Here is a 14990-nt window from a genome sequence, read left to right as displayed (position 1 = left end):
TATTTGTGTTTGTAAGTGACAATGTGAGTTTAATTTCATTTATTTTACTTTAAAGCATGTTATGTTTTTACAATAAGGTGAGTTGCATATAGGCTAAGTTGGAATATAGTTGGAGTAGAGGCTAATTTCTAATGTAAACTTGTTTTAACATTTTACAATTATTGGTGTTTGCAAGTTACCATGTAAGTTTAATTCCATTTATTTGACCAAGGTAAAAAACAAATAAGGTGTCGTTTTCGGCAGGCAATAGTAGCCGTTTTTGCTCGAAGCGAGGTGCCGTATTCGCCAATCAGTGATGTTTTGCTGAGGTTCCGTTTTAGCTATAACCCCGACCAACCCTTTGTGTAATTTGTAAAGCAAAAGCTCTGATGAAGCAAGTCTAGGTTTTCTAATCTCACATCTCACTGGGGCTCCTTTTCAGTGTAAATGGGGTTATTTGTTTCTATCAAATATATATATATTTTCAGAGAGTTAGCATTAATCATAGGAAGCAAGTTAAGGAACAAAGATTTGTTATATTTCAGAGGATTCAATCGACAAATCCCATCAGTGTTTGATCATATGAATGCTAAGACATTATCTAAAATATGTATTAAGATTCCTTGTTTCTTTTCAGCAATAGTAAAGAGTCAATATCAGCATCCATGGTTGAGTGTCTAGATGGTTTTTATGATGTAACGTTAAACGACTCAAGTACGGCATCATGAGCATGACATCAATATTCTTTTAAAAAAAAGACACAAATGACGAAATACTGCTTAACATAAATTAGAACTTGCTGCTTATTGCAACAAAGAAGACAAACAAAATGTCACCTAGACTTGATCTAGGTCCCACTAAGTATTTTCAATAATAACCTTCGATGGTGGTCGGTTCAAAGACAACTATAACGAAAAACAATCTTAGGCATAATGACGTAAACATTACCCTGTTACACCCTTCTGATACAAAATAAGATGTCAAAGCTCATTTGCATTGAGTTTACTGACACAGGGAAATAACAGTCCCAAATCTTACTGCCTGCTCGTTCATGACCACCTCATCAGGGCTCCCATGATATCTGCAAGCATTGAGGCTAAATTATACATTACCTTCTTCCATAAACTCTGATATCCTCAGTGTTCCACACTCATTAGCTGAGCATAATTACCAACTCTGAATATCATATGATACACCTTCCTGTCAATAAACTGCCTGTCTGCTTTGCTTTTATGGTCAATCTAGTTAAATTCTGCAAGTGTTTACCAATAATGCACCGTTCTCCTAATATTTACAAACCTTCCTGGCACTTTTATTGCTTGACTTAAGCAATGGCGCCAAGCTTTGAAATCTAGCAACATCAACATTAACGACTGAATCATGACAACAAAGCACTATTCACAGAAGTACATGAACAGTATTGTTAGCTGTGATATCGTCAAGTACCTACCTGAAAGAATTAGGTCTTGAGATCCTATCCTTCAAAGAAACTGTTGTGAGAGATGCTGACAATTCTTCCTTGCCATTGCGCGCATAAACTTGACTTCTAGAAATGTCTCCATTCTTCTGTGCATCTCTACTCAGAAACAAAGGTCTAGCCATATCCTTCTTGGAAAATGAACTCCTCAAAACATCCTCGGTAAATCCATTTATGCAACTTTCACTTCGTTCGGGTGAGATCCGTGAATGTTGATCATTATTGTCCTGGTTGTCCTTATCAGTATGTCCAGTTTCACTTGGTCTGTTCGAATGTACTCCACACTGACATATGCGAATGGTCAAATCTTCAATCTGACTGAGTGTCCTCTCTCTGCGGGATGCATCCTCTGAATCAAGCTGACAATCAACTGAATCAAATGCCGCAAGCGGTGCCCTCAAACTCACATCATCACCAAATATTTCGGACACAACGCTCTGGGCATTGTCCATGCTGGTCATCATTGCACCAGCATAGTCTAAACTGTCAGAGGATTTGCATGAGAACTGGGACCTTCTTTCTGGTATCCTTCTCCTTCCCCTTTTTGAACTAGATTTTACTTCGATGACATCGGAATGACGGTAAAATTTAGGGCTATGGGGATGTGTCTTGCATATAAGGTTCTTCTGCCACGTGTGTAATCGGGCGTTTCTTGGTCCACAAGAACAATAGGTATCTGGTTCCGATTTACTTGGCGAACATTTCAGCTGGATTTGCCCACAGTGTTGGCATGATGTCTGACTCTGCTTCGGATACCGGTGGTTGCACTTCTTGCATGTGTCATCTTGACTTTCATCTGTAGAAGGTCCCAGACTCTCAATCCCGCTGTCTGATGGGACAACACCCTTATCGGCTGCCTGGTCCTCTGTCCTCATCAACTTCTCTCTCTCCTCTTCCTCATCCTTGTCCAGGCTACTGTGGGTTCCATATGCACATGTGTCCTCATCTCTAGTCTTAAAGCTACGGCCTCGTTTCCGTATAAAAGAACCCCTCCGATCCGCGGAGGAGCAGTTCCCCATGATCTTCACTCAGCTGTTACTTCTGAAAAAGGAATCATAATTCATGAAGGATTTGTTTGTTTGTTGTTTAATGCCGTACTCGGCAATATTCCAGCTATATGACGGTATTTCATGAAGGATATAAATATGATAAATGCATTTATTGATATGGGGCACAAGGATATAATGACATTAATACAAATATAATAATTTACATAATTGAATTAACATGATTAACGTAATGGTAACAATATATATTAGAATCTATCTAACACAACTCATGACATTAATAAAAACAATAACAAACTTAATAATATCATCAATCACAAACATATCCAAAGACATTAAAACAAACATGGAAAGCATAAAATGTGGCAAACAAGAATTCAAAACAAACTCCTAACAATGCTTAATGCACACAAAAGCAGACTTTCTGGAACAAAAGCCTCTACAGCCTCAAAAACGAACCTCTTCAGCTGTTGGCAAACCCAGACATACCATCAGTAAACAATAAAGCAAATAATATCCTCCCAAATGATAACCCAAAGCATCAAATATGACAAGAACAAACAAATGTAACAAAGAGCCGATGAGCCTGAACAATGTCCAGGGCTCACATCCACCTGTAATCAGCTCATCAACATTACCAGGTGTGTGGCAAGAACTGGCAGCTGCTGACCGGCCGACATGTATTCCCCCACCTCCCACACCTGGACGTGACAAGTGAACAGCTTTCTCCCAGGATGTGGGAACCTCCACAAGACGGGGACTGTTCTCTGATTGATCCACAGCCCAGTCTACATCACCTTACACACCAGTCATTGTTAGTATGTGATGTTTAGTGTGCAAACAACCAACCAACCCTGAGCACATACCTACTGACCTACATACACATAGAACAGTCACCTAACTTGTTGAAATCAAGCTATAAGATGGTTTTGTTGCAGAAGCCTCAAGTTCCTGAGTCTAATCACTGTAAAAACTTTACATTAACAACAGCTCCTTTGTTTGGAACCAGGGATTAACTAACTCAATTGTTGGCCAAACATAACTTGGAAAAGACAACCTTTTTATCACTGACTTGATGGTAGACAATTTGCTGTAAAAAATATGTCGCCACCTGGATTGAACCTATGAAGTCCACACAAAAGGCTAAGGAATGTAGTCTTTTGCCACTGTGATATAGAAGTTCTGTGGATTTAACAACTAAATATTTACTAACATCAATTTGTCAACCTCTTTATCATAATCTGGAACCTCGGGCTAAAGTGCTCGTTTCAAAATTATAATGAAGGTATCTATTCTACAGTGGGACTACCTCAAATTTCAAAACACAGCAGGTTTATCTCCTAATTGGAAAGAAATATTTAAGTTATTGATGAATGTGTTTGAGTAGATCCCATATAAATTGTATACTAGCCCTGAAACTGCATTTCGTCACCCGTCAGTAGCCAGTCTTAGGTGAAAGACTCTGAGAATAACATTTCAGGTGCAGGAATAATTCAGTGTTCTCACAGTTATTTTGATTTTTACAGTCGTCAAATCAATGTTGTTTCACCATTTAGATAGTTAGGTTCTTTCAACAGTGTTCTCACAGTTAACATGGTTAAGCACAGATTTCGTGAATATGCAGTCTTCAAAACAATGTTGTTTCAGGATTTTAGACAGCTAGATTCTTTCAAATTGGTCAATAAAAGCAGTATAGGAAATAGGTTACACCACTCGGAGCCCTAGCATCTAATCATTAAAATGGTTCACACCAGGTCCTCCACTTTTAATAGATAATCAATCGTAGAAATAGCACTAAAGCATTCAGTTCTTGTGTCCTGACGTTTACATTCATAGTGTTGAATAAATAGCTTACCAGCTTTAGAAGCCACAATATATTGACTGTTCAAGCAACAAATACCAGCTATGTTGTGAACAGGCAACCATTCTCAACTTCTGTGTAAGGACACTTCTTTAGATGTTACTACACATCCCTCTTTGAATTGATAAGGTCTGACAACACAAAGGCCTCCTGCACATACAACAAACATTTGTGATGTTGGTTTCTGCTGCAGACACTGAGCTAATATGTACAATCACATTGTTGAAATAGCATGAAACCTATGTTCCAGTTATTGTTGTTTATCCTTACACAATGTTAACAAGCAGCACCTGTTCCCTCCATCACGCTGAGTGAATAACTATTTGTGTGTGCAAAAACAAGTAACAGAGCTGCTGTCAAGACACAACCTTGTCGCAGCACAAGGTTAATGACATAAAATGCCTGTGTGGACAAATGTTCTCACCTGAACTAATATAGATTAGGTTGTCTTCCAAATTAAAACTTGTGTGTTGACAATTTCAATTCCTGAGCTATACTTCTTATGTGTTCTGCTGTGGAAGTTTGCTGTGAATACATGATATTTAGTTGACTCACTGGCGTATCTCAGGGTCTATTTGCACCGTGTGTGACATGCACCACCACACAAAGCTTCACTTAAGTCTTATTTCATCTTTCTATTATTCTGAACTCAACTTTCTGGAGTATATCTGGTCAAAGAAACAAAACATCAGCAATATTTTCCAGCTCTGTCAGCTACAGCTGCAAAAACACACATATTTTTTTTTATTAAAAGCTACGAGTCGAAATATTTTCTTTCAAAAGATATCTTGCAAACAATGTATTTTTTGTTGCTCAGTCTCAACAGTTTGAAGCATTAATATATTTGGAAGCATTGTCGGGAATAATTTATTTTTTTAAAGATAAAATTCCAGCTTTCCCCAGCATATTGATTGGCCAGCCTCTAAATTGTTGAATTTGTTCAGGAGTTAATTATATTGTATACTCCTATTCAAAATTGATATCTTTAATATATCTTACAATTACTTAAGTAAATTGTTCCATTCGAGCTATAAGTTCTCAGCCTTCATATTTACAGCAAAAGAAGAAACTAGAAATATTTATACATGTATTAATAAAACTATTTCTTTCTCATGAAACGATAATAAAGTTAATTTCCAGTAAGTTTCACATTTTACTGCTACCCAATCTTTTCTTCTCCTGCTCAAGTTGGATGGACCATTAAATGATTTGGGGAGGCAGATTTATAAAAGATCTCCAAGAAACCATGTTAATAGCCATGGCTATCTGTTGCTGTAATGAGGCATGGCAAATTGGTGGGAATAACCATCTTTCAGATCTTTGAGAGGCGTTTAGAAGATGGAAAAGAAAGGATAAGATATGTGGATGAACAACTTCCTTAATACAATTAGGAGTGATGGTTTGGTGTAGGTTCTAATACTGTTGCAGCGTAATACAGAGTATATTATTCAGTCTATCATCACATAAACTGCAGTTAATGTTCATGCTTAGACGCACTTGAGTGATTTGTGCCTGTCAGTAGCCACATAAACAGCCTCACCTTACTCTCAACACCTTGCCACAGACAAACAGCATCCAGTAGTACACACCTGTCTTTCACACTGGCATAAATACTTATCAATAATCAACACCCTTATTACGAAGTCTTCAATGATTCATCAGTCCATTTCAATAAACCTGGTGATATGATACACAATATTTTTTTGCTTTGATTTAGAAATCTTCTTCCAGTTTGAAGTTTGTTTTACAGAAATATTTAAATTATGAGTTAATTCTGACAGTTTAAGTTTGCTGTAACAAAATAAAAGTCCATATCCCAATCTGTTCATTAACTAATCTTAATTAAAAAGCGTGTCTATTAACCTTCTATAGATACTCACTGCCAAAAGAAACGCGAACCATAGAAACATATAGAGAAGTATGTACATTAAGAACAGATGTTTTCATTGTGTACCACTTACTGATCCAACTAACAACCAGTCAAGTGTTTAACCACAGAGTGTCTTTATTCTAATCATGATATGCTGCACATGATTTCCAAACTTAATATGCTCTATATGCTATACACTCACATGAAAGGATTTCAAAAATGGTAGGCATGTATTATACACAAGAATACATGGTACAATGAAAAAATATATTCAAACATTTGATGTTTTTATCTTCCTGTCTATCAATAGACAGGATATTAATACATGTCTATAGATATTAACATCCAAAAAAATAATTATATTGGGATGGTCTTAAATCAAAATGAAAAGATTAATATGTACAACTTAAGTGTATGTATCATTTCAGTCCTAGTGTGCCTATTATTACAAGCATAATTAAAGATGAATCAAAGTATCTAAATGTATTAAAATGGTCTCAGTCACCATGTTAGAAATTACTACAATTGAAAATACTTAGCTACAAATCTGTTATGTGTCTGGAACCATATGTTCATTTGTCACCAATGTAAGAAATCTAAATAATTCCGGCAAAAATGTCATTCATAAATATGAGTGTATGATCCTTTAAGATATCATATATTTCAACAATACATATAATATGATCATGCTCAACATCCAGGACTTTAGAGGAAAAAATTAAATCACAAAAGATTTCATTGTTATTCAAACACATTACAAGTTGACATAACACTGTATACAAAAACACAGTTCTTGGTTATGCATGGTCAGCTGGTCAAGTGTCTTTGTTAACAAGCTCTTAATAGTCCTCTAATTGCCTTCCTTCACATGTGTGTCTGCTGCAAGACAATACCAGTTGACTGACATAACTTCTCACGCCTTCCCTACACTAATTGACTTGGCACCTGGTCAAGTGTAATTAACCATGTCCTGCTGTCATTTAGTAATTAGCACTTGTGTATAGCTGTCATGCAGTGATGTTTGTACACACTTGTCATGCTTGGTATACACATTACTTATTATTACTTTCCAGACTTGTCTCAGGGTGATTTCATTATGGGTTTGTTTTTGTTTCTTTGTTGTTTAACGCCTCACTCAGCAATATTCCAGCGATATGGTGGCCGCCTGTAAATAATCCAGTCTGGACCAGACAATCCAGGAACTGACATCATGAGCATCGATCCACACAATCAGAGCTATTGAACTGTTAAGTGTTGGCTTCCAATTGTCCATTGCTAATCACCTATCAGCGCAAATTAACTGTTGGCTTCCTGTTAAAGTTTCCACCTTTGTTATCTTATTACTTTTGTTGTTATTACAGGTACATATTTATTCACCTGATGAAGGAGTAGAAAGTGGACATCTGGAAATTCTCTTCTTTATAATATAATATATATTTTTTAACAATTGTGTGTAAATATATTTACAAAAATGTATGTACTGTTGAAATACTTTGAACTTGTAAGTCCTAAGTCCTAAGTGATCTGCAAGCCAAATGATGCCACTCAGTAGTCACTTCCTAGTGAATCAACAAATCAGATATGCAGCAGGTTCTGAGCAAACAGCTGTTTGTCATTGATTCTGCATCAGTGAGTGAGGTAGGACTTAATACTGAGCTTAATGTAGAAGAAAAGCCCTTAGTGATGCAGGTGTTAGATCATATTACCACTTTAGTGACATTCTCGAGTAAAGGTATGGTGCTGAATAACTAAATAAATAATCAGAGCAATTCAGGAACTTGAACATTTCATGATACGGTTCTGTCGTTTATAAGGACTAAACTCTTCACAGCTAATTCAAAATCAAGGATATATCCATCCGACTTCATCATCGCCATTTCCATGCTCTCCCATTACCACAAAATGCCAAGAAGCTTGACAGATCAGTAGAAGAAACCAGGACAGTGGACTATGTCAACACCTGAACTAACAGCCCTGATTCAGAAGTATTACAGGAACAACATGCTTAGCGCTTGAACTGTTTGCCTCCTACCCACTGATGCCATTGTCCACTAACTCTGGCAATAGACATGAACAGCTGGAAATTGAAGTCATCAAATCAGGAGGTTAAACTTCACTTATTTCTTAAATAGACTACACACAAAGAAGGTTCATTTCATTGTTAAGATCTAGGTAGAATAGGTCGCCAGCAACCCATGCTGCCGATGATAAGGAGCCCAAGTAAAAACATAAAGCCAACAGACAGACAGACAGACTCCCAAGGATGTCTTAAAAAAGTGTGCACAAAACTCATGACACTAGAGAAAATATGGTACTGAAAGTACTATTCTCCTTGCCAGCTATGGAACCTGTGAAGATCTGGGTTAGAATGGTTCTTCAGCAACCCACCAAGTCATAAGGACGCGACTAACGGTATCGGGTGGTGAGGCTCATGGACTTGGTTGATACATGTTATTGTATCCCAATTGCGATGCTCATGATATGAATCACCGGATTGTCTGGTCCAGACTCGATTATTTACAGACTGCCACCATACAGCTGGAATATTGCTGAGTGCGGCGTTAAACAAACAAAACAAATATCAGCCATTGATGTCCAATGTCTACATAAGAATAATCGATTTATTGAATGTTGTTTTGTTCTGCTATCGTCACCATATATCCTTTCAACAATAGCCCGAAACAGGTATATACCATAGCAGGGGAGATAATCAATACTATTCATTATTACCACCGACAATTGGTCAGTCAGATCACGCACTGCAACCATCTGATCCTATATTTAGTGAACTCATAATCCCAGAATTCTCACACAATTTAACTATGGATAAATCATTGACCAGAAAGGCCCAATGATACCGCCTAAAATATCAGTTAATTATTTCAAAACCGTGCAAGGACTGAGATGGGTGTTGTCATAACAGTGGGTATTGATCAGTTATGAGTATGAAAATCACTACTTATTATACTATCACATCAATGTACCAGAAATAATTTAATAATGCTTTAACCACTAGGCTACCCGACCGCCCCTCAAAATTAGAGAACTAAATGTCTAGACCAGACTTGATTACCTACAGGCCATCAGGACCTGCTGGAATAACTGACTGCCACATTTAACAACTAACAGCATGACAGATATGTATGTCAACAAACACAGATGGTGCTCCCTCTCAACATTTTATCAGGAAGGCAAGCATTAACAAAGAATTTTTTTTCTAATATTTCTAGACAAACAGTACGGGTGAAAAAGCAAGTCCCAGTATCTGAGCATGTCGCTGTGGTCATGTAATAGTAGTGACAAGTATGAGTATGGTCAGTAGGTGGATCAGAGGTTATCTATTAGCTATCTTTCACCCATACTGCAATGCCTAGTGAGCTGGTTTAATGATTACTGATATAGATTAGAAGATCTTGACTACAGCCAGTAATCTTTCATCCATATCCAAGATTGAGCATGAAAGTGAAGGAATCCTTGTTGGTTGGTTGGTTTGTTGTTTAACGCCGCACTCAGCAATATTCCAGCTATATGACGGCGGTCTTTAAATAATCGAGTCTGGATCAGACAATGCAGTGATTAATATCATGGACATCGATCCACGCAATTGGGATTGATGACATGTATCAACCAAGTCAGTGAGCCTGACCACCCGATCCCGTTAGTCACCTTTTACGACAAGTATGGGTTGCTGAAGACCTATTCTACCCTGGAATCTTCACGGGTCAGGAATCCTTGTCATAACCCTAATATTAAAAGGTAAAATGTAGAGGTCAAGTATGATAGGAACAAACCACAAGGGCCCGTACTACTTTCAGACTTTTCCTATCCTACTCCCCGGTATTAAGGCCATCATGGCAGGTATAGTATAGTTAGGATCATACAGGAAATGCACGTGCCCAGGGTGCCGTTGTACAAGGCGACCTTAACGCTAAAGTGATCGTAACTCCCACACTTTAACATTATGAGACTTACGACAGTCGTAGTGCTACGGTTGTTTTGTACAACGGCACCCTGGCATATAAATCAGTCAACACAGACTGCTATCCTAAGTAATTCATTCTAACACAAAACAGGCTTTGTACATGTTCCAGTTTTTAACTTTTTAATGTATGTCACTGCAATAAATCTACTTTATTTATAATTCTTGTCAGAATAATTGCTAAATACAGCTCCTAAAGCTAAAATAATCTGATAAAAGTCATTTCATATGTGTTAAATGTTCCACAAAGTATCTTCTTCCTTGAAACAAATCCTTTCCTTTTTCATGTTCAGCAGATATGGTTAAACTGCGACCTAGTCAAACAGAACAAAGATCTTACCTCTCTCACTGTATGTACCAATCTCACAGAAAGATACCAATCTTTCAGCCTGAATCAACTTTCACCACATACACACAAAAAAAACCGGTAGAAGTCCTACCTTTATCACAAAAGCTGATAACAGCACTATGTCCTGCCGTGAACAGTACTCCTACCATGGAGTGTTGCGTGACACCAACCCAGTGCACCAGGTACCAAGGCAAATGCAACTTTCAAACTGTACACAAAGCAAGGCGGCAAACACAGGCTGCCTAGTCAGCCCTACACGTGCTAAATGTTAGCCAGTCATCCCATTATCTCATAAGACATGGGCTCAACATCTGGGCAAGTCCTGAGCCAGGAAAGTCAGTTCAGGAGCTGACAGCTGTATGCTCCTGTAATTCGATCCATTACTACAGCATCTCTATCAATGAGCTTGCCTGCATGACCCTGTTGAGTTGAGGCCTGTTGAGTTTCAAGCTGACATGGGCTAGTGTTGTACCTCCTGGGATCTTGTTTACATTCTCCACTTCAAAGTGTCCCTTCCCCTGTTAACTTGGAACTTTTGATTGGTAATGGGTGATGGCATAAGATAGAAGGTTCTTTCAAGTTTAAAATAACTCTTTATCGTTACTTCAAGTTGGCTGTTCTTTGTCAGAACATCATTTTGCTCTCTGTTTTCTTAATAATAATAACAACATCAATAACAATAATAACAACAGTTGTAGAAGAAGAAGAAGAAGAAGAAGTAGTATCATAATCAGTGTTAGAAATTAAGGAGGGAGGGGGTCTCAGGTTCCTTGATATGTGACGCCATTGTATATAATTGCAGCAATGCAACACGATCCGTGAAGATCTAAGGCAGAATAAGTCTCCAGCAACCCATGCTTGCCGTAACAGGCGACTATGCTTGTCGCTGACTTGGTTGATGAATGTCATCGTATCCTGATTGTGTGGATCTATGCTCATGATGTCAGTCACTGGATTGTCTGGTCCAGAGTGGACTATTTACAGACAGACATCATATAGCTGGAATAGTGCGACGTTAAACATCAAACAAACAAATAAATGCAGCACCCCTCCCTAAATCTATACTTTTAACATAAGTATTATGACCTCTTGACATTCACTTTTAATTAAACTAACGATTACACAGTTCTGTAAACATAAGTTGCTAGAAATTCAAAATGGTATCAAATTGTACAAACAATAACCAAAATGTATACACGTTACTATGTTCATATTCATTAACAGAATATACATTGGGTATACACTTGTTAATACTTGTATTTCACTTGGAATTTTAGATTGCATGTATTTAAAAGAATTGACAAAGGAAGAGTTAGCATGAGTACTGATACACATAATATCCAAAATATCTTTTTTCACCAACTACATTTACTCGATTCAAGATCCCCTACCGTCTTATCCATCACCTCGCTTGGGTGAATTTGTACCCATACTGGACAAGTGCTGGAAGACCCCTATTAAACCACCAGGCACACTAGACAACGGCCCTATCGTTGTAATTGTGAAGCGCTTCAAACACTGGTAACCTCAGTGGAGGAATTTTTTATTTGGAGGATGATTTTGCTTGTCATTTTTTATCTTCCGTTTTACAGTATTTCTCTTTTTCAAATTTAATTTCTTTTTTGAATTTGAGATTTGGTATTCCCTAAAGTATTAAATTCTGCAAACTTGCTATGTTGACTTAACTTGCACCTTAAGAATAGGTCCATAATAAGGACATCTTGACCAGTTGACTTCATGCTTAATCTAAAACACTGTAAAATAGACCCTGATAGATGTATATGTCAGCGAAGATGTGACATGTAATTTCAAATAGGGCTGGGCTTATAATAGATTAGTAGTATTATATTCAGCAAGTAAGTGTTAAGTGAAGTTGGTTAGAGTACAGTTGCAGAACAACTTCCTGGTGTGACAACACCTAAACATCCCTGCTGAACACATTGTACCCATCTCGGGAATCGAACCCGTGTCTTCGGTGTGATGAGCGAACGCTTTAACTATAGGCTACCCAACCGCCCCTTTTCTGTAAATAAATGCCTCCTATAACATGGAGAAAATGACACACAGTCAGAGATATGGTAGGCGGTTTCAAAATTGTGTCTGCTTCAGGGGATTGCAGTGTAACACTATTCTATGTCCTGGAGCAGTTCTACAGTTCATCAGCAATCATATCAAAAGGCAAAGTCAAAGTCTAACCAAGGTTAAATTTTGGGCTGAGGCCAAAAGCAAAATACAGTACCCAAAAGAAGTAAAAAAACCACTTGATTCTTTCATATTACTATGGTTAATCTCTCATGTCAATAAATGGTTATTAGTCAAAATATTCGAAACAATTTCCTGAATATCATTTCAAAGAGATTCAACATGTTCATCAAAGGTCATTGAATTCAGATCCCCAGATATATCCACTAGTCAGTGACTACATAAAGTCACTATGGTTTATTACATCTAAAATAAAAACATTCAAGCATGTACATGATCTGGGTTGTATACTCCCCAGGGAGCTGAGAATGCAAATCGAGTGCACCTTGATCAACTGACCAGGGTTATAGTAATGCTTTGAGCATGCTTTAGGATGTGGATTTGGTGCATTTAAAATATGGACTTTATTATCATGATCATATCAAGAAAACAGCACTCTTTTGAAATACTGTAAATCGTGAAATTAATGCGCCTCAAAAAGAATGCGAACGCTGGTCCCAAGCCAAAAATGTGACTCAATATGAATGTGCCACCCCTCTCTCAAGAATCAGTGTATTTATATCTTAAGAAAATGTCCTCTGCGAGGTTTACAGGAGAATCCTCACCTTAATCCAACCTTACATTAATCCAATCACACACCAAATAGCACCGCTATTAGCGCTGAGTAGTGTACTTCCCCTAAAACAATACATGCACGCTTGCTCGTGTCGGCCTTTGATGCAGTCGCAAACAACAAAGACACTGTGTTGCGTGGGTGGCGTCTGTCTGGACTTGCAGGTGTGTTCAGTGATGACAAAAGTAAGTAGAACTTGTCTTGACCCAAGCAGTGACAATTCAGAGGATGTAATCAACATTTGAATGACATTGTTTATTTATTTGTTACAAGTGCTGCTCAATAAACAGTGATGTGGAATACATAGTTGTTTGTTTTCAGCAAATGTCTAAGTTGGTATTTCTGCTTTCCAAAATGTCTTATTGTCAATATAAATGTGATGTTGAATGATGCGAGCAAAGAGCACTCAAATTTTTCGCATTTAATTCACGTTCGCGTTAATTTCAAGATTTACAGTAATTCCCACACCCAACATCCCTACTAGACAGGGCTATCTGACACATATAGAATTCTATCTTGGCGTAATGATACCATGTCAAAGTATAACAAGGTATACAAATAGAGCACGATGAGTCACAGCACTAAGCTGACTGTGTGAAATGGGACAAGTCATACGAGGCGTCCCTTTCTTATCACTACACCTGCTCTAAACTAATTTCAAGTGGGAAAAGATATCAACCTTTCTCTTAGTGCTTTCCACTGAGTATACACTCGGAATATGTTTAGTGAAAAATATCACCATTCTATCAAATGTGTAGAGATTAGATCGTCAGCAACCCATGCTTGTGGTAAGAGGCAGCTAGAGGGATTGGGTGGTCTGGCTCTCTGACTTGGTTGATGCGTGTCTTCGTATCCCAATGACGTAGATCAATGTACATGATATCAATTACTGGTTTTTCTGGTCCATACTCAATTATTTAGAGACTGCCGTTATATAGATTGAATAATGCTGGGTGTGGCATTAATTAACAAACAAACATTAAATGTATTATAATGAGACAAAAAAAAACATTCTGGAGTATTGTGTATCCACTACAGCTAGCCTTCAAGCTGAATTATAAATTATTAAACATTACTTCCAAGAGTTTTCGTCAGAGCAAACTGAAATGGGGATTGGATGATTAAAATGTGTGGCCGGGCTGATTCTATGTCATTGTATCCCAGATATTGTGGAGTAGGGCTTGGGCGGGAAAATTGTGTACCCGAGTCAGATGGATCTGGAGTAGGACCTGGGTACCCACAGGATTTCCTGAACCCATAGTTAGTCACATGATATGTAGTATAATGGCAGCGAAAATACTATAAAATCATTCGTGGTTACAATAATAGTCACAAAATAAGGCTGCATGCGTCATTTCTTTCTGATCAGGCACACATCTGGTCTAGATGCATTTATTTAGAACCTGCCATACTTTAGGTGAATTATTGCTGAAAAATAACAAAGGATGAAATATTTATGACTTCTGTATATAAAAATGAAAAGGCTCAGTCAATGTCAGCATGAGAAAGATAAGAGTGTAAAATTTCCGTCATTTCACCAATCATCCCTGTATGACTCATTTGTAAACATGGAGAAATTAACACTTTATAGTAATTCACTGAATTTGTTCTTCCAAAATGATAAGTCACTCACATGTCTCAAATATACATGTA

At 37.6% G+C, this 14990-nt stretch overlaps 1 protein-coding gene across 1 annotated transcript in view; it reads right to left on the bottom strand.

Annotated features, from left to right (window-relative positions):
- LOC139469826 (uncharacterized) overlaps window positions 1-14990 on the bottom strand; it is a 32008-nt gene that overhangs the window by 15260 nt on the left and 1758 nt on the right. Inside the window, exon 2 of the mRNA XM_071252129.1 lies at window positions 1430-2497. Coding sequence (XP_071108230.1) covers window positions 1430-2475 — 1046 coding nt within the window. The 5' untranslated portion in view covers window positions 2476-2497. The remainder of the gene's footprint in view (window positions 1-1429; window positions 2498-14990) is intronic.

The sequence above is a fragment of the Haliotis cracherodii genome, unplaced genomic scaffold (genome assembly GCF_022045235.1).
Source record: "Haliotis cracherodii isolate W230 unplaced genomic scaffold, xgHalCrac1.p SCAF_2, whole genome shotgun sequence".
NCBI lineage: Eukaryota > Metazoa > Mollusca > Gastropoda > Lepetellida > Haliotidae > Haliotis > Haliotis cracherodii.
This window is presented reverse-complemented; position numbering and strand designations above follow the sequence as displayed.